The sequence below is a fragment of the Temnothorax americanus genome, unplaced genomic scaffold (assembly GCF_048541705.1).
Source record: "Temnothorax americanus isolate GAGA-0224 unplaced genomic scaffold, ASM4854170v1 Scaffold54, whole genome shotgun sequence".
NCBI lineage: Eukaryota > Metazoa > Arthropoda > Insecta > Hymenoptera > Formicidae > Temnothorax > Temnothorax americanus.
The window spans coordinates 564,532-584,997 of NW_027509696.1; the positions used below are offsets into that span (position 1 = coordinate 564,532).

At 40.9% G+C, this 20,466-nt stretch overlaps 1 protein-coding gene across 4 annotated transcripts in view; it reads right to left on the reverse strand.

Annotated features, from left to right (window-relative positions):
* Positions 1-6,675: 6,675 nt before the first annotated feature.
* Positions 6,676-20,466, reverse strand: part of LOC143904593 (A disintegrin and metalloproteinase with thrombospondin motifs 7) — a 67,198-nt gene continuing 53,407 nt past the window's right edge. For 2 of the 4 annotated variants that reach the window (XM_077419396.1, XM_077419395.1), the window contains exons 4-17: positions 14,071-14,356; positions 12,671-12,990; positions 12,275-12,549; positions 11,980-12,126; positions 11,716-11,866; positions 11,536-11,625; positions 11,067-11,382; positions 10,772-10,899; positions 10,406-10,653; positions 10,018-10,135; positions 9,544-9,806; positions 8,742-9,256; positions 8,316-8,489; positions 6,676-7,227 (exon numbers count right to left, since the gene is read on the reverse strand). In XM_077419396.1, the coding sequence (XP_077275522.1) occupies positions 7,082-7,227; positions 8,316-8,489; positions 8,742-9,256; positions 9,544-9,806; positions 10,018-10,135; positions 10,406-10,653; positions 10,772-10,899; positions 11,067-11,382; positions 11,536-11,625; positions 11,716-11,866; positions 11,980-12,126; positions 12,275-12,549; positions 12,671-12,990; positions 14,071-14,356 (3,177 nt within the window). In that variant the 3' untranslated portion in view covers positions 6,676-7,081. The remainder of the gene's footprint in view (positions 7,228-8,315; positions 8,490-8,741; positions 9,257-9,543; positions 9,807-10,017; positions 10,136-10,405; positions 10,654-10,771; positions 10,900-11,066; positions 11,383-11,535; positions 11,626-11,715; positions 11,867-11,979; positions 12,127-12,274; positions 12,550-12,670; positions 12,991-14,070; positions 14,357-20,466) is intronic. The other 2 variants (XM_077419397.1, XM_077419398.1) reach the window with 2 other exon arrangements.

The window sequence follows — 20,466 nt, forward strand, 5'->3', positions numbered from 1 at the left end:
TGTGGAATTGGGGGGCTTCACGCGCGTGATTGAGATTTATTTGCGGTTTTTCCAATCTCGCACGTATGCGAGAAAATATAAAGAAAAAAGAAAATAGCCCTTTGGAACAAATAAAGAGATATATTAAACTATATTATGTTATCTTATTTTACCATAGTGGTCAGTGTTGACCACTTACCTTTATCGGATCGTATCAAATCTTCTTTCTTCGGGCCAGATTGGACTTACCTCTGTCGCTCCTGGCCATATACAATCTGGTCGCATTTTCGACCAGATTATAGGGAAGGAGAGAAATTTCTTCCATTTTCAGATCATGATCATCGCCGAAAGATAATATTACGTTCGATTCGAATTATGCGCGAGCATCGATTGTATCAAAAAATGTACAAGAAATTAACTTAAAAAAATATGTATATATATTAATTTATAAAAACTAACTACAACATTTTTAACCTTGAAAAATGTTTCTATCACTAATTTTGCGTTATTTATTTAAAAATATTGAATAACCGTTTCTTTTTGTGACCCGTTCTTTCAATTTAAAATCGTAATCAAGTACAAAAAAAATTTTACTTTGCGTTATATGAATATCTCAATTATATCCCGCGAAAAATTAAAATGTTGTAATGTAGACGAAATTAAAAAACTAATATAATTGAAAATTTCTTGATGCAAAAACCGACCGCGAAAACCCACCGCAAAAATATGAAGATGCGTGATTGTGCATGTTGTTCGTGCGGTACGCATCTTGAAAATGTATCGAGGCAAAATAAATGAGGTGAGATCCGAAAAAAAATTTCCACACAATTGATATTATAATTGGATATTATAATTAATCATTAATCGCGTATAGTTATAACTGAGTAATACAATACAATTGCAACGTTTTATAAATTCACATATAAATATAGCTCGTTTTATTTTTTATTTTTTTTTACCAAAATTATTTTTTATATAATATATTATATTATATTATATTATATATCTATATATTACTGTGTAAAATTGAATATATAATTGTACTTAACTATACGACCAACTCTAAAATAATTTTAAAAATTTCAGTGTTTCTCGGCAGAATATTTAGAATCTCACGTCATATATTATTTGACTAGCATAAAGCCAATTTCTCAATCAAAAATAGATGGATAGGTTACAAAAAATTAGGGTAAAATTGATGCTTCGTTAAAATAAATTTTGGCAATTGCATAATAAGATCAAAATATTTTTTACCCTTTTTATTCATGAATAATTTATACATATTGCCTTTCTTTATGCATACTAATATATTCTAAATATATCTATATATTGTTTCCTTGCATCAATTTATATTATATTTAATCTTGGATAAATTTAACATATGGAAAGAAATAAATGGGAATAAACAAAACATCCTAACTAATTAACAATTTTTTCCTATCTACGAGTACTTTTCTTAAACATCTAATATAATATCTCTTTTGCTTAAAAAAATTATTCTTTAAAAAAATCTAAATCAACATTTATTGACTACAATACATTTAAAAAAATCATGACTTTACTTATCAGAGCATTATTTTATTTCTTCTTTTTCTCTTTCTTGGTTTCTACTTTAACTGTAAAATAGAATTGATCTATATACAAGAAAATTTCAAAAATTCAATTTTTTATGTACTTAAAAATTTTATTCAAAAGTTATTTATAAAAAAACGCGGCAGTTCGTCAATATAACTCGATGAACGATTATGAACCCTTTGCGAGCTCCGTGCATGCGAAGTGTGCGAGTATTTCCTCAAGCACAATCGCACAATATATCGATAAATAAAATGATACCAAGATTAAATATATGCCATAATCAATTTTAACCCATCCATTTTAAGGCAACGGATCTACGAGATGTAATAATATTTTCATACTACAAATTATTGTAATTCGACATGTACCGAGATATATATTTTTGCTCTATATTTAATTATTCGTAGATTCGTTACCTCAATAAAAAAATTTTTCATTGACTCACCGATTCGATGCGCAACGGGCGGAGTTATTATGCAGCCACGTAACTACGGCGATACTGTAACATACAAACATAAGATTTAAATTTAAAAAGCGCTCAAAATTATTAACATTTAAAAAGTTAATTCTTACGCGTCTCTAATTCGTCTTTCCAATAAAATATTTCACAATACAATTATCTGTTTTATCGAAAAAGATCTTTACAAGAATAAAATTTTAGATTACTTTCCTTTCTTTAATTACTTTTAACTTATCGAAATTAAAATTAAACAATTCGAATAAATATAAACAAATTATTAATTTTATGTATAGCTATAAGAGATGATACTTACCCCAAGGTTGCTCCGCCGGGGCCCGATGTCTCTCCCAGACCTCCTCCTCCTCTCAGGACGTCAGGCCTCCTCCTTCTTCTCCTGGATCCTTTTCCTCCCACCGCACAGGACACTCGCGAGAAACACTCGCGGATAATAAGCTATACAATCGCGCGCGGACTAATTTCAATAAAAGTCTTTCTCACGCGATACTGTACGGCACTCCCGAAGCAAACGCGACGAACCGGCTACGGTTCGTTCATTCAATTAAATCGGCGGACGAGGGGTACGTTTAGCTTCCCCGTCTTTGAATTTTTATCCAAGCAGAACAAAAGTTTTGCTTGGGTAACATCCTCGGGGTACTGGGCCTTCCCACCTCGCCAAGGCCATCGTATACCCCAGGGGAAGGAAGTAAGTACATTTCTGTGAAATATTAAAAGTTGGTAGTATAAAATCAAGTCAATTTTTTACCATAGATTTTTCGTACAAATTTGAAAGAGTCGCGACGCCGATTGTCTCGATTCGTTCCGCGTTCATCACTCATCGTGCGTTGCGTGTTGCGTTAATGACGACGAAATGTTTGAAGATCTTGAGTCTCGATGACGCGAGATACTACGCGAATCAAAAGTGGACGGTTAGTATAAATAAGACACGCAGTTGATCAAACAAAAACACAATTAAAATTAAATATCGTGATTTCTGACGACTATACGCACAGTACGGTGCATGCGTATCGAGCACGTAAATCTCGCGAATGTAAAACTGGTATATATACTATTATTAATACTTTGCACAACGAGGAGAGTCGGCAACTGTGGGCAGAGATACTGTGGGCCGTTATAACTTACGCTTACGTGGCACGAAATATACGAAAATATACGAAATATAAATGAACGATCGCGTTGTATCACATCGTGCTATTACTTGAATCATTTCGACGATTTTCACGTTGTCACTCGGCCCTCCTCCCGCTCTTCGAAAAGAATCGGAGATAGTCGCACGACAATTCCGGCACAGCGTTCAAAGCACGACACGAGAATCACGAGATATATGCCACGTAAATAAATGCCACATTCGAGAGTCCATGAATCCAGACATATGGCGGGGCGGGACGAGCGATTATCGCCCGCGAATATCACGACGTAACTGCAAATCGTTCACAATTGCCGTACCTTCGCGATCTTCGCATCGACGTCGCTCCGTCTCGAGACTCTCGAGCGAGCGATTCGCGCGACACATTCGTTCACGACACTTGATACACTTGCGAAATTGTTGAGCCTCGTCGTCGATTATTCCCGCGGAACGAGGAGCAGGAGTGCCAATCGCACGAATATCACCAACAGCACGGAGCAAGGCGACGCGTGCGGATTCGAGCACAAACACTTGACACCTGTTCGAAATTTATCGGGAGAATGACTGAGTAATATCCGTAGACGGTACTCCGAGCGTCGACGAAATCAAGCATCAAGGCCGTCTCGCCGATAGAAACAACCGTCCGCGCCCCGACTTTGAACGTACGCTGCTCCGAAATTGACGGAGACGGATTTATTCAACGGTCGCGCGGCTAGTACGATTGGGTCGACTGGTAACGCCGCCGGGCGTCCGCGGCTACTGCGCCGACGGCGGCGCTGCGGCGGCAGCGGCGAGAACGGCCGAACGTGATTGGCCGGATTCGGGGGCTCGACTCGCGAGCCAATCGCGTTCGACGGCTCGCCTGACCGTGCGGCGGCGGCGGCGCGCGCCGCGCGCGCGCCGCAAGTAAAGCCCCTTGCACAATGCCAGGCAACAGGCAATAGTAACAGGAAATAACCAAAAAATCGTTAATTACAACCTAAAAAATTCGAATGCTATGATTGGTTGGCAATAGGCAATAGGCACATAATTTCCAACGTGACGGAAACTCTGTGTCTATTGCATTGTGTCACTGTTTATTCTGCATTTATACATGATTTCTGATTTCTATTCCCTGTTCCTATTCCCTGTTGCCTGGCATTGTGCAAGGGGCTTAATACGTACCCTTTCAACGTCGGTGTGAGACGTTGTCGCCGTTGTCGGTCGTGTAATTCTTTTCTCGTGAACGAAAAGAAATTCGGTTGCGGGGTGTTGCATGCTGAACGTACGCCGAATATATTCCGTTCCTTTTTCGTGTCTACCGAAACGAGTGAAATGCCGTCGCTAGAGACGAAATGAACGTCGAATGCCGTGCTGGACGTCGCGCCGTACACATCATCACCCTGCGGCTGTGATTTATGCCCGATCTACAATAGCTGTAGTAAGCTGTAGTAAGCCTCAAGATGTAAGAAATTGACCAATCACAGTCGATTATTCTCCTCACATTCGCCTGTAATTGGTCAATTTCTTACAGCTTGTGGCTTACTACAGCTATTGTAGATCGGGTTAGAGGGTGCAGTGCGCCGTGATTGAATGGTGAGTAAATTATATGTACGCATGCGAGAAAAAAAAAGTGATTCCTTTTCTCCCCCGAAGCGCGATACATCCGAATCTTAATGGAATCGTTGTCCCGCGTGTTGCAGTGAAACGATAACCTCGGAATTCACGTCTTCTGTCTCTCGTTTCGATTTTTTCGAATGAGTGAATCGCGCGGGAAGACGTTTCAATGAATAGCTTGCACTTCTCGTTAGTGCGGGAATTAATAATTAATTAAATGATTGAAGAGAACGATCGCGCGTTTGACGTTTCGCACTTTGCTCGTCGCGATCGCAAACGATCGCGAACGATTGAGGTCCGAGGAAGCCAAGGACGTCTTATGTCCCGAATTTGGACATTGTGCTGTCTGGGAATTAAGTGTGAAAGTGAAAGAAGAGAAAAAGAGAGAGAGGGAGAGAGAGGGAGAGAGAGAGAGAGAGAGAGGGCTGTTAGAGATATTTAACACATATAATATAAAATATAAATATATAAAATAAGTTAATATTTATCGATACACGTAAACCTTTAGATATATAAATATTAAACTGATCCTCCTCAACCATTTACCAATCAAGAATCCTCGAGAACGAATAAGACCGCCATTGTAAAACTCTCGATGATGATTGGTTGATTACGCTTCTTTGTGCGTGCATCGTCTTTAGCCTGCAATGTATATCGGATGAGAGAAGCTTGAGAGAGGCCATTTTCCGACACTGTCGATAAAACATCGTTTTGGTGCGCGTCCGCGCTACATCTGCAAATGTATTGGTGTTATACAGTTATTATAATATAACACTATTCATTTGCAAATGTAGCACGGACGCGCACCAAAATGATGTTTTATCGGCAATGTCGGAAAATGAACGTGGCTACGTAGTACCAATTTCGAAAATGTACTGGCGGTAGTGTACAGAGGCTTTCGACGCCTTCGATGGTCCCACCGTCTCGCGTCCTACGAAAAAGGCCGGGAACGGAATTGCCTCTCTCAGGCTTCTCTCTCATTCTCTCTGCGCACGTCGTGTCGCGAGTAAGGAATGAACACAAAAAATTAGAATCAGAAACGAGTCCTGCGCGGAACTTATTAGGTACGTTTTGAACTACTTTTCTTTTTTTATTATCGCAGAAAGATGACGAGACTTCGATGAGAGATCGATTTTGTTGCGCGAGTCTCAAGGAATCGCGAATAAATTAATGTTAACCAACAAAATTCGCGAAACTATATCGCGTTATAAAATGCATTATCGAGGAACGAACGATTTATTTATCATACAGTTTCTTAATATAAAACTATTAATGTTTAATTTCTACATATAGTACATAAAACTAAATATTCACGAAGCGGTTTTGTTGTAAGTAGCAAGCATCAAGTAAATTATGAAACAAATTATTTACTATAAGTTGGTTGTAGTTGTAAACACATTTATGTTCTTCCTTTTCTGAGAGAATGCAGGAAAGAGGAACTCTTTATTTTAAACGAATACAAAATAATTTGACATAAATTAGTGAAAGTTACAATGTACAATGTGAGAGAAATAGTAGTTGATGCATGGATTTTATATTATTACAAGGTAAAAATGGGCATAGAAAAATATCATTTATAAATTTTGTATTAACATTTTTATATGTATGATATACGAATATGGAAGTTCTGTTCTTGAAATAATTATACATTCTAGAATTTTTACATATTCGATAATTCTTTAATCCCAAAATTATTGAATTCTTTTATTGAATGATATGACAAAATTAAATGCCTCTGTAATTATTATAAAATGGCATTACTTGAAATTTGCAATAATTAGTACATTTATTTAGCAAAACATTGACTGAAACAACAAACATATATATTAGGCAATTTTTAATATAAGAATCGATATTTTTATTATAGAAATTCTTTAATAATATTAGTTTCGTATTACCTACTATTTTGATCATTTCTTTATATTAAAAGATTGCATCTCGTAAATATATATTTGGCGTTTGCAATGTTTTGCAATTATTATTTTAACAAACATAAGATGAATTGATAAATGATGCACGCATATAAATGGTGCTATGGTTACATCTGATACAAAATATACATATATTGTTTGGACATTAAAAAAAATATATATATATATCTTAATGCGCGGTAGTACAAAGTTACAAATATAATCTCGTAATATCACCTCTGTCATATATTTTTCCATCTTTTCGTTGTCACATATGAAACAAGCGTGAAATTTTTCCACTATACGCTTTTATCTTAATTCGGATAATATGAATAAAAGAGAACGGATGTATTGTCCGTTACAAGGATTTATTTTCAAAATACTTTTGCACTCTTAGCTTTTCAGCCCTTTATTTTGTTATTCGGCAAAGATGTGTCGTCTGTTGTGACGGACGTGTCGCCGTCGTTTTGTGCACGTGACGCAACAGTTTTCTCGCACGACCGATGATACATCGCACATACGTCTGTAGTTTGCACACGATGGAACCATGCTATCCCTGCAATCTGAAAAAGATAAAATTATGTACGAAGATGTACTGATATGCGAATGTGGTCTTTAATTCGCGAATTTACGCAAATATATTCTTATGAATGAACCTTGGGGAAATTTGCATATCTGACTAATTAATTTTTTACAATATTTATGTTTTTCTTTATAATGTAGAAAATATGAAAAAAAAAATTTTTTTCCAAACTTATTTATTTAATTTTGCAACACGACCACAGAATTGATTTATTATACATACGTTTATAAATTGAGAGAAAGATATAGTAGATAAAGTCTGGTTGTGTTGCAAACGAAGTTATAAATAAGTTTGAAAAAAACTTTTCTCATACATTGCAAAAGGAGAAATACCTGTTACTATAAGTGAAAAAATTAATTGATCCGAATTTGATGTACAAATCGTTAAGGCTCATTTAAGCCGCATTGTAAATGCTAATGATACACGTTCTTACGGGTTTTAGAGCACTTTACAAGCGCGCGCGCGCGTATTAGGTGCATCGCATCGTATGCGCATGCAAATCGAGCGACGTCGCGTGTGATCTCATAAAGCAAGTCGTTACGAACCCCGCGGTTTCCTCGTATAAATTCTAGTTTCCCGCCGCCTTTGGACAAGGGCGTATTCCACAAGTTTGGACAAGCCAAACCATCTGTAACGTAACTAGCATAACTTAGCATTACATGCGGCTACGCGTTCTAATTCTCTCCGTTATAACTCTGTTAGATTACCCCGAACTTCCATTCAACATCAGTTATAATGGCGTGACAAATATGAAGAGAGAAGAAGCAAAAGAGCTTAACTTTTAAAATTATATATAAATTTCAAATGTCACGTAGGAGGAACTGAATTATTAACGTGGTACGACAAAGTCTTTTCGCGAAGGTGCCTTTTTTTAAGAGAGAAAGAGATTATCTTTGTTTTTTAGATTTACCTTTTGTCGAGATCTCATCAGAGAAACGTTTCTTTATATATACTCTTTGTATGTACTGCAGCTACTTGAAAACAGCTTGTCGCATTAAAAACGACATTTTATAGAAGACGCGTAGAAGACTGTTCGAGAGTACGTTTTAATTATACGGATGAAATTACCATTTTTCTCGTTGGCGCATTGCCGTCGGTAATAACAACGCTTTACATCAAATGGTCTTCTGTCGAGATTGCACTCATTTGATAGCAAGTCCGTCGCGCGATCGCGACACTGTACTTCTCTATGTTTAACTCCAGACTTCACGAGGCAAGTCGCGTTGCAGCTTCCCCAATTTCCTGGAATTACAATTAATAAATAACTCACATAAGGATTTTTAATATCTAACAAAGATTGGCAGAAAAGATTGTCTGTAATATTCATAAATACTCATATTTTTCGGTCTTATCTTTATAATTACACGTCAGTTGGAAAATTTTGTAAATAATTTTAGTCAGAGAGAAAAGAAAGTTTCTAATTGTATAGGAAACAAAAATATTGTGTTGTAATAAAATCATACAAAGTATCGATTGGTAAATTACGGTAATTACCGGTAATCCATTTTCCGCTGTAACAGTCCTCGATATTGGGCGGCTTGTTATTCGGATTACAATCGCCCGGGACGGAGCAGGTGACCTTTCTACTCCTCTTGCCATTCGAACAATGACTCCACTTCGATACTGTCCACTTTGACTTGGTATTGTACATGGAATTGTCTGGGTTCTCGTCGACGACATTGTCGAATTCGAGGATCTCCGGCTCCTCGGTGGTGAGGCCGTCGACTATCGTAATACCGTCCTGCTCGTTCAGGCTGATGTTGTAGAACGACATGTCCTTGTTGTCGGCGTACACGATCAACGGTACCTCCGAGGTAGGCCCGCACGGCGGTAGATCGGGGCACGGCTCCATTTCTTCGGGCCGCATGTGCTTGTCGCAGTCGCGATCGGGCAAAGCCAAATCTGATCGATCGGTACCCGCGCCAGAGAACACACACATCACCGATCTCTTGCGCAGCGCACCGTCGCCGCATGTAACAGGGCACATTTGCCATGGGCCTACCCACCACCTAAAATGTTAAATAAGTTGAAAAAAGTGCAAACACACTCGCTAAAAATAAGATGTATTTGATATCTTTTCATTGTTTCATATTTCTTTTCGCAGTCTTTAATTATTTGTAACGTGAATGCGAAGCCAATATAGTTTCAATCGTAGAGTAAGAATGCATAAAAGATGGTAATCGAAAATCGAATAGAGTTTAGAATTCCGACCGTTTCGAATGTATTTTCGTTTACGTGGCAATGGTATTTCTCGAAGTTTGTTACAATCGCTTTATCGGATTCGAAGTTGGCTCACCTCGCCGGGCACGGATTCGAATTGCATTCGCGCGACTTCGGCTCCGGCTTTTCTATACCGTCGCAGAAGTGGTCTTCGACGCTGCCGCTTTTTCTTTCCTGACAGACCGCGTGCGAAGTTTGAGTGCCGCCACCACAGGTGACCGTGCAGAGAGTCCAATCGGAGGACACCCACGAGTACTCCGGGGCCGGATCAGGCTCTTTTTTCGGCACGGTATATTCATAACGTAGCCCGAAGTTGGGATATTGACCTCTAGAAATTAACTGAAACGATAAAGATAAATTATTAACAATTATTGAAATAAAAAGTAACTGTTGAAATTCACCGAAATTTACAAAATGCAAATTAGACTATGTACACGATGAAAATACAATCATGCGGAAATTTACAAAATAAACATGAAATTGTTCTAATTTTTTACTGTTAAATAATTATTGCATTTTGAATGCTATTTGTTCAAGAGAATGTACTCACATAAACCGCGATGTCTTCCTTAATAGGTCCTGGGATTCTGATCTTCTCTCTGTCTCGATCACGTTCATACAAAGCTGGTGTCCCGGCGACTTCGTACTCGCCCGCTAAAGTGATCTGCCTGTCCGATCAGAATCTCAGTTTAAGAGTTCAGCTATACTAATATCTCACAGAAGTTTTTCTTATCAAATGTAACAGCTTCAAATTGCGCGATATATAAATTTTTACACTGCTCCATAAACATATACATGCAATTTGAGCGAATAAGTGGCGCGAAACTTTCTAGCATAGATTATGTAGCCATGTTAGTTTTAAAATTAAAAGTTTTGCGATCAGTTAATTCGCGTATTGTTGCATAATTTACAATTTTTGCGATCTGAGATATACGCACCGTTTTCCATTCAGGAAATACTTGTCAGAATTCGGAACGCCGATGCCGATGTAATTCTTGCTATTACCGACCTCCTCGATTTTTATGTTTCGGGAGCCGGATGGTATGATAATAACTTCCTTGTATCCGGGACCGTCGTTTTTGTCGTAAACGCCGCTCGTAGTCTCGCATTGGGTACCGTTACCGTGACAAATACCACAGTTATCTTCCGTAGCATCGGAATCCACCATCCAATCACAACCAACTTTCTAAAAATTGGAGTTATTTAAACTTTAAAACTTTTTTTTTTCCAAATAAAAAATCGAAATTATATTTTAAGCTTCTAAAATTGTTACAGGTATAATGCTTTTGGAGGAGAACACTGACCCTGCATATACCAGCGATGCATATGTCCCTGGTACCGACGTTGCATGGAGTACCATCGAGAGCAGCCTCTCCCCAAGGTACGATTACGCTTTCATCTGTATCGGTGCAATAAAGCTCGCAAGGTTCCGCTAAATAGGACGATGCAAATCAAATCTCGCGTCGTATAATTAGTGTTTAAACCGCTGAATCAATAATAACATATGCAATTTTGGAAAATGGAGTTACGGAAATTACATACGCGATCGCGGCGGAGAGGAATTTCACGTGGCGCACAGGCGCTTAAGATTTTACTTACTTTGATCGAAATACGGCAGCCAGGTATAGTTCTTTCCCTTGTACTCTTTGTCGTCGTAGCTACTGCATTGCACGGCGCGGAAGCTCGGCGTGCCTTCCGGACAAGGTTGCGTGTTACAGATTTTGTAGCGTCGTCTCTCACCTATGCAGAACTTTCCGCCGTGTGCGGGCTCCGGATGGTCGCACTTCCTCTCGACAATCGAGACCCCGGCGCCGCAACTTCTCGAGCACTCGCTCCACGATCCCCACTCACCCCAACCGCCGTCGATTTGCCGCGGTCGGTCGACGATGGGCACGCATTCCTGATTTTGACACCACTACGCAAAGAGCGAACACATTAAACCACTAGAGAATCTAATGTCTTTGCTATTATTCGCTAAGATCACCCTCTTAGATAAATCAATTAATCTAATTAATAGCATTAATCTTATAAAAAGAATTCATTATTTTGAGAGAAGTTTTCGTTGTACCATGTGTTTCCCACAATGTGTTCCTGGAGCTGCCGGATGCAGCATGGTAGTGCAAGAGCCGTCCACGATGCACCACAGTTTCGAGCAGATCTGTAATCATGAGTGCCGCGATCATTTAAGTCAGATTGATCCTGGTTGCATTCAGACCGGCCATTTACTATCTCTACGGTCTTTGTTTACCTCCTGCAAAGGGGAGCAGACAAAGGCTTCTCTTACACCAAACTGCAGCCGGCATTGGTGCTCAGCGTTATACATCGCACCGGGTGGCAAATCCGGATACGCGTAATCGTTACCCGCCGGTTCGTCCTCCAAACAATCGCCTTTTCCTTGGCTGAAATTCGAGGATATGTATATCGTATATACTTGCTATACCTCTTATTTATACTACATAGAAAATAAGGCTGAATTATAGCTGAGATTATTAAACGTTTTTTTTTTATTTACTCTAAAAAATTCGTGATGTCTCTCCTGGAGCATCGAGACCATGCCACTCCAATAGCGTCTACTTCAAAGGTTGGCGTCATCACGTGCAGGGTGTCGCCCTCGCGTTTACTGCAGCCGATTTTTTCCGTGTCGTGGTACATTCCGAAACTGAACAGAATACGCGACAGAACAAAATTGACACATATAGACATATATCTCTTCACAAAATTTTATTATACATGTAAAAAACATCCGTCTTGATATTTCAGTTTTTGAAACGGAATCTTTTTCTTTCTTGGTTATTGATTTTGCTTACTTATGCCCCAATTCGTGCGTGATTGTATGCGCCAACGTGATTCCATTGTCCTCGTTGACGCTGCAGCTGTGATCCGGTTGACACATGCCGGCGACGTGCGCCACTCCCAGCGTGCTGCAAGGAGTATTCGCACGCGAACAAATGTCCTCTCTCGTCACCAGAATCGCCACGTCGTGGTGATTCGGGTGTGAATCGTTGCTGGGATTTAGCTTCTGCTGCCATTTGCAGAAATTGTATAGGGTCTTATCCGCGTTCACCGTGATGTCCAGTCCTTGCTGGGACAGAAACGGTTCAATCTCGAGTAATATCGTTCTATCTGTCGTGCTGCGCGAACGTAACATGCCGTCGCGTGTTTATCGCGTAATTGATCTGAAAGAGATATTCAACCGTAAATACCTCCGCGGCTTCCTCTTCGACGAGAATAATTCTGACCACCACGATGTTGATGAAATTGCCGATCGTCGGGTCGAGGTAGAGCGCGGACACCATGTTCATAATGGTCAGGAGATAGGTCTCCACGTCGCCGTCCTGGTGAAAAGCCATCATCGTCGTGTCAGCGACGACGAGAGCCTCGACATGGCGCGGCGTACTGATCGATCTTTTGGAACGATGCCATCGTTTCGCTTGATGATGTTTCCTTCGCCCACGGCCTTGAACTTGGACGAGGCCTGGTTGAGTTTGCCATTCGAGCCGCGTCTCTGTCAATCGACGCGGTTCTGTCGGATATTTCATGTGCTGTCATGATCAATATAGTAGTAGCTAATATCTCTTTCTTAATGGCTGTGCTTTTACCGTTACTATACTTGTAACCCTAATAATTTTTTGTATTGCTAGAAATGTAAGACTTGTAATAGTTGTAATCCTTGTCAATTAATCGAAGCGAGAAAGTAGCCATTACCATGTACTGCTACTATCGTACTGTGATGCGTTTTAACGTCGCGGTTGATTTACGTAGATTGGCAGATCGTAAGTCTGCAATTAAGATTTTATTTGAGTCCAGCCGATAGCTCGGCCGACTAACCGAAATGGATATTCATTGTAGTTAATTACGGGTTTGCCGGGTTTACGGCGAATATCGGATTATTCCCTCACGGGTAGCGCGCTTCCTTATATAGCGAAACGTATCAAGTATCAACCGTGCGATCTTACTTCTCTATATATCGACGCGCTCGTGCCTGTTTAATCCATCGAAATGTAGGATCATCGGAGAGGGTGTCTAGGTCGTAAAGCTAAAGTGCCAAAGACCACACAAAGCGGTAATTTCGGAATTTATACGGCGATCGAACTAGATTTGGTAAATCGACTCGATTCGCACTCTATCCTTTGAATCATCACGCGAATCGACGATGGATTGTCGAAATTCTCGCGCATGAATGTTTCACCCATGTGGGAAACTTTACGTGTCGAGTTGCGAAGTCATTATCGCGGCCGAAAGACATATTAGAAACGTTTGTTAGAATCGATTCTAATACCGCTGGTGAGTTCCAATATTCTCGCGCGAGACCAAACGCTTTGCACAACCCTTTCTCTCGCCCACCCTGCCTCCCTCCCCGCACACGGATATTATCGTCGGCGAAAAATAAAAGACAGACGAGGCGTCGATGACACGCCCACGTTCCATACCACGGCGCGTCCAATTACATTACACACGGCAGACACATAAATACATGCGATACATATTACAAGAGAGGGCGATGGAGCACGAGTGGTGTGGGACGGCGCGGCGGCGCGGGAGACTCGCGCGGGCGAAAGGCGAAAGAAGAACAAGAAAAAGGTGTCGGGGTTTGTGTTCTCACCGCGGGTGCCACAGTTTCTCTCCTGCTTCCTCTTCTTTTTACGCCGTCGCTTGCTACGGCCGCCGGCGCCGATCTCGAGCTGCCGCTGCCGCTGCTCGGCCGAGCGCCGGAAGACGAGATGAGGCCGGCCGGCCGTCGAGCCCTCGTAGACCGACGACGTGCGGGCACCGGCGCCTAAGTCGCCGCTCGTCGCTTCGTCGGTTGGCGACGTGCCGCGTTTTTCTTCCAGGGACACGGCGACTGGTTCCAGCCAGAACTCGCCGTGATCGCCGTGCAGCATACCTGCCTGAAACACAAAACCGGGTTCTCGTGTTATCCAAACACACAAGAGGCCGGCGAGGCCCCTCTCGTTGATGACGTCTCCCGGCGATGCCGAATACGAATGGACCGTTTAGCTTGAAAGTGGCGCGTAAGTCATCTTGAAAGGCTTGTTAACCCTTTGCGGTGTAAGGGCGAGATCGTTTTCTCGATATTTTTAAGTTTCACGCGTGTTATCTTACGTTCTCCAATTAACTTCGGGTAATAAAGGATTACGTTTAATGTCAAGACTTATTCATATAAATTTTATATGAAGTCTTGACATTAAATGTACTCCTCTATTAATAAAAAAAAACGGTTCAAGTATCATTTATAATATAAATCAATTTTGTGAGCTATAAACGATCGTAGCACTACGATTGGTAAAAAAAACTGTTCTAATATCATTTATATTATAAATAATACTTGATTTAAAAAACTGTTCAAGTATCATTTAATGATATATTTTATAGCTCACAAAATTGATTATACAAGATATACGTACCGTATATGTTTTAGAGAACATTTACTTCATTTGAAATGTCAACAGATCACTACGTCTAATTAAGCGTGGAAGTCACGTTTTACGTTAGAATGAAACAAATCATGATCTTCAACGTGGAAAGAACGGCGGGCGCGAGAAATGGTAGATCTGCGGGGGCGTATCTCTTCGCAATTTTGCGCGAACACCGCCGACGGCGACGATATGCGGGAATATTAATATGATATGTGAGATTATAACGAACTTATGAAAGCGAAGCGCGACTGAATTGGCAGTGGCGCGCATTCAGTATGAGATATTTCTCTCTCCCTTCCTCCTTCTCTCCTTCTCTCTCTCTCTCTCTCTCTCTCATATATATATATATATATATATATATACCTGGGTATTAATATTATATAAGTATGTTTACCTTAAGTACTTGGAAATTGAGTTTCTACCGAGTTAGTTTATATCAGCGTACGCTGCCGAGTATTATGCTCAGTTCCCATGAAATGTAAGCTCTTCAGCGTGGAAAGGACACCGCTCGATATCGCGAAAGCAGAGGCGACGTTAATGCAAAGCTTATTGGAACTTGCCGTTCATTATTTCAACCATCAATCGCTATTCTGACAAGAAACGGCGAGACCTGTCAGTGACCATGGTTGATTAATGCCGAAGCATAGCTATATACGAGCGTGCTAATCTGTAGCATGATCAACATCGGTTCGCATTATTCTGTTTCTTGTTACGAAGGTGTTAGAGTTCGGACCTCCGACGGCGCGTCAGGCGTCACGGAACAAGTATCCCGAAGGTCCATGCGATCGGAATAAAAAGAAGGCGGGCGGACGGTTTCGAAGGTAGAGAAGATGAAGGCTTTAGAAGCCGAGGCGGGATGACGTTTGCATATCCCGATTAGCTCTCGGAATGAAACAATGTAGAACTTTTTACGTGAACCACAGAAAAGAAGGCAAATAAATAAATGTAAACGAGCAAATACATTAGTTGTCTCAATGCTTATCTAAACATTGTAGTCAAATAATTTTTAACAATCAGTTGTTAGGCGATACTGAATAACCATCAGTATTTTAATTTTAATATTTATTAATATTTTAATATTAATTATATTTTACATATATTTGTTACGTTACATTAATATTAATAATACATAATAAAATATTAGCAAGAATGACATCGAGATACTAATAAATTTATAATTTGGTAATGTGGCGAAAACAGCATGATTGTACTTTTTTCGTTATTATTTTGATAGTATATAGTGATATAACGTTCATGTTAATACAAACGAAAATTATTAATAAAACGGTACACAGTATTTGGGGCAAACGTGAATAAACGGTAAAATTTCATAAACAATATATAGAAATTCTGTTTACGCTTGTATCACAAGTAGCATACATATTAAAAAATCTAATAATCTATAGATTATTTTACACTGTACTACCCCACCGAAACATCATATTATCGTCGTTGGTGGCACGAGACAGGTATTCTCGCGCTCTGGCAAAATAAAACGATTGACGATGTAGAGTGAGAGACGAGAAAGAAAGAGAGAGAGAGAGAGAGAGAGGCGGTAAAAGGGCTAAATATAGTCGAGCTGAGGTGGCGCTCACTATTTCGATTAGCCCTCGACGCAGACCGTGAAAAATCACGGCGCCAGACTTACAAAGGCAAGGAGAAGAGAAAGGGAAAGGCGGAGAAGGAGAAGAAAGAGGAGAAGGAGGAAGAAGAAGAAGAAGAAGAAGAAGAAGAAGAAGACGCGGGGCCTCGCCGTTGAAGGATCTCAAAGCGAACGAGATCCGGCCGTGACTTGGCTCGGCATGGGGCCTCGCGGCGTTTTCGCCTCCTCCATCTCTTTTTCCTCTCTCCCGGCCCTTTATCGATCATCTTCGTTTTGTTGTATGTCTCTCTTTCTCTTTCTCTCTTTCTTTCCCTCCCTCGCTTCTCTTTTTTTCTCTTTCTCTATTACATGCCCACTTGATTGGCTATATATAGAGTGATTTGTTACCGCGATCCACTTTGATGACGACGACGGGCAGGACATATCTCGTCATTGACCCTTCGTTAATCCTTCACGGTCCAAAAGAAGTTTGGAAAACGAATAGTCGTTAACTATCTTGTTTTTATTCGGATCGAGTAACATAGTCGCAATTGTTCACTGTTCCGAATATATTTGCAGAGAAATCTATCGTTTCAAGATTTTTAAAGGGTTAATAATCATGATTTCCGTTGATTCTTTTCGGAGGATATATTCACCGATTATACAGAGTACGCTCGACAAAGACAAATATGACAGCCGTAGATCGACCCGTGCGTTCTCAGCCGAAATGAAATAATTGGGAGTTATGGTGCATATATTACTTGCACTCGCGCGATATTTCATCTTTTAGTCGAGGAGATCTCCGATTCGCCGATATTCGCCGATCGGATTTAATTTAATAAATGCGACTCTCCATTCGCTATCGGATTCTGCATTTGGAATGTTTCATCATGTAGGTAAATCAACGTGCTAGTCTTCGGAAAAATTCAAGTTGTCGAAAAAAAAAATGTAATCCGTTATATATAACATAAAAGTACAAATAAAAATTTTACTTTTGCAATAAGATTCGAAAGGTTTTAGTAACATTAAAAAGCTCTCATCGTCGATGGGTGCATGATTAAATTGATCAGTCACGCGGACCGTTATTGAAGACTCCAGATTGCATATGAGGATACACTATCGATTCTGCGATCTATTACAAGTTTATCGTCGTTACTAGCTCGAGAATTTGCTACCCCGGTTGAATGTGGCTAATTGGCAAGTAAATATATCTATATATTTCCACGACAGTTATCAGGAAGCTACTCGAGTATTTCTACCTTTTTTATTGGTCCGTATTGTATTGGCTAACGAAGAATATATATATATATATATATATACGGTACATGCGTGTCGTATATTTGCGGGATTCGATTAATTCCGCATATCGATCGGTAATTTACGGGGGTTTACGTTACAAGCCACGTCCTCCTCGGCGAAGAAGGAATTTCTATCGCAACCGTGTACGTGTGTGCACGGCACAAATTTGTATTTGTTGCACCACCTTTAATTGTCGCGAGCACACCGGTGATGGTCCAACGACTTCGTTTCACATAAAATCGTATAAAACATTTTAGTTCGTACAAAGCACCGGTAAATTTTTAACGCGCCGTTATAATTACGTCGTTATAAACAAGTCCGCGCACGTTCCCCGCGCGCGCGACAGGATCGCGAGCGTTTGAATTATTAATTGGCGTGCAACTCGTTGCGAACGCGATCCGGTCGACATAAATTACCAGGTCGCTAATCGCGCGATGCACACCCGCACCGTCGACGCAACCGATCGTGACGATTGCATAAAAGCCGATCCGCGGGTAGGAGGAGCGCATGGTGGCCGCGCCGCGCTCGCACGAAGAAAAATCTACCGCGCGAAAGTCCCGTCCACGCGCGTTTCCCGAGAGTCGAGTCGTGGACGCGACAAGGCGAATTCGATTAGCATAAAATCGCCGGACAGCGCGTCGATCGCGGCCGCGATCGCGCCGATCCTGGTCGGTCAACGGTGGTATACCACGTCGTACACCTCGCCGCGTTTGCCCGGCTCGGCACGCCGCGGCGATCGTTAAAGGCGACTTTACCCTGCAAACGCGGACAATACGCCGCCGTTGTACGTATAAATTATTATTGAACGACCAACGGGGAATACCGATGGGCGGTCGCAACACCGAGACACGTCGACGCCCATGTTTAGCGGTCGACGAGGCCTACTGCCCAGGCTTTTACGACGCATATTTGCACCGACGTCTAAGCCGCGTATTGGCTCCCCCCGAATGGCGATTGTTGTTGCGCGCACGCGAATATCCGCCGCGCTTGTCGCGCGGCTTGGTCACCGCGGCTGACAACCGTAAAAGACGATTAGGCTTGCCTTGGTCGGTGACGTCGATACGATCTGCCGCCGTTATGGGGTTCGTTGATTATCGCACCACCGCGCACTAGCCGCGGTAATCGCCGAGGGAAATTAATTATCGGTATCCGTGGAAATGCTTGACCTCGGTGTCAAATGCGCGGCGTTAACTAGAATTCGCGGTGTCGCTGTTAATGATTTTATTGCTACGATGCATAATCCTGATTGAATTTTTATATATTTCTCTCTCTCTCTCTCTCTCTCTCTCTCTCTCTCTCTCTCACTCATGCAACGTGGGCTGATAAATATAAAACAGAACTCTCAGTAAATAATCTCTGAAAATAAATTTAGAAAATGTAAAGAAAATAAAGTATAATAAAAATTAAGTACTGTGAAAAAAAACAAAACGCATGCTACAGACTTGTTTTAGTTTTAGACACTAAAGTGACTAAGAGTAAATTATACAATTAAAAGTATCCGCCAATCGCGATCAATTAAATGGCAAATTTTGATTGCTTGCAAATTCTCTTTTCACGTTGCATTATCGTGAATATCGTAGCGATAATTTTGTTTTATTAATTTATGGAAATTAAAGTTTGTCCCGTTGTGTGTATGCGCTAGATATTCGTCCGCTTTATAACACACTTTAATTACAATATTGATAATTGTTATTTATACTGTTATTTGAAAAAGTTTTGTTATTAGCAAAATGCAAAATTTGATTAAATATTTATATTAATACTAACATTTGATTAAAATTTTTTACGCCACCAAATTTGTGAATGTTCCTTTTAAACGCCACGTTGCGTGTCTAATTCATGTAGATTGAATCACGTCCGAATATTATGACAGAAATTCCAATTCAATTATGGCAGTATTCCGTTAATTTATTCGGTTGCGATGCGTCCCGAGTATTCGAGTTTGTTTTGTAAATAGCAATTAATTCGGGGAAGTGCATCGCGCTTCACAGGATCCATGCAGGCTTTCGGTATATCGGTTCCAGAAATTTAAATGATTCCGCATAAACGGCGCGCGGTTGTGCGCGGTGGCTTGCTCAATATGCGCCTTGTTAGTACCGGGATTATATGCTCTTCTGCCGCAGCGGAGAATTTAATAATGCGCCAATAAATTATTGTAAATGTCAATCGCCGTCGCCGCGTTACGACCGTGTAACGAGTTATATGCGCACGATAATCGCGCGAGAGATCGCCAATGACATCAGATTTTGTATCCGGCGAGTTATCTCCGTACAATCGAATGGCGAGAGAGACGCATAAGCCCGTCATGGGTGCTGCAATGGTGTTGCGCTGTCACAGGCGCACCGTAATGGCGCGGGAGAGATGAGCGAGGATAAATCGAGGATACGAAGCCACGGACATTATGTCCGGCCGGAGCGATTCTTCTTTTCAGGTCTCTCAGGCCTTTAGGCGATCGCTATTCTCATGCCGATGAACGCGAATCGCCTCGGTTCCGCCAGAGTATGCGTGGAATCTGTTCCAAGGTGGACATTCGCGAGATTAACGGGATCGGGAAAGCTCATAGATCTTCGTGGAATCGGAGTTTCGTCTTTGTTCCACTTTTTACGTCTTCGTCCGATACTTCCTGTTCTGGTTGCATTTCACGTCGTGAAAATTCCATTGGACGACAACGGTAGTGACAACTACGAGAATATTTCCCGTG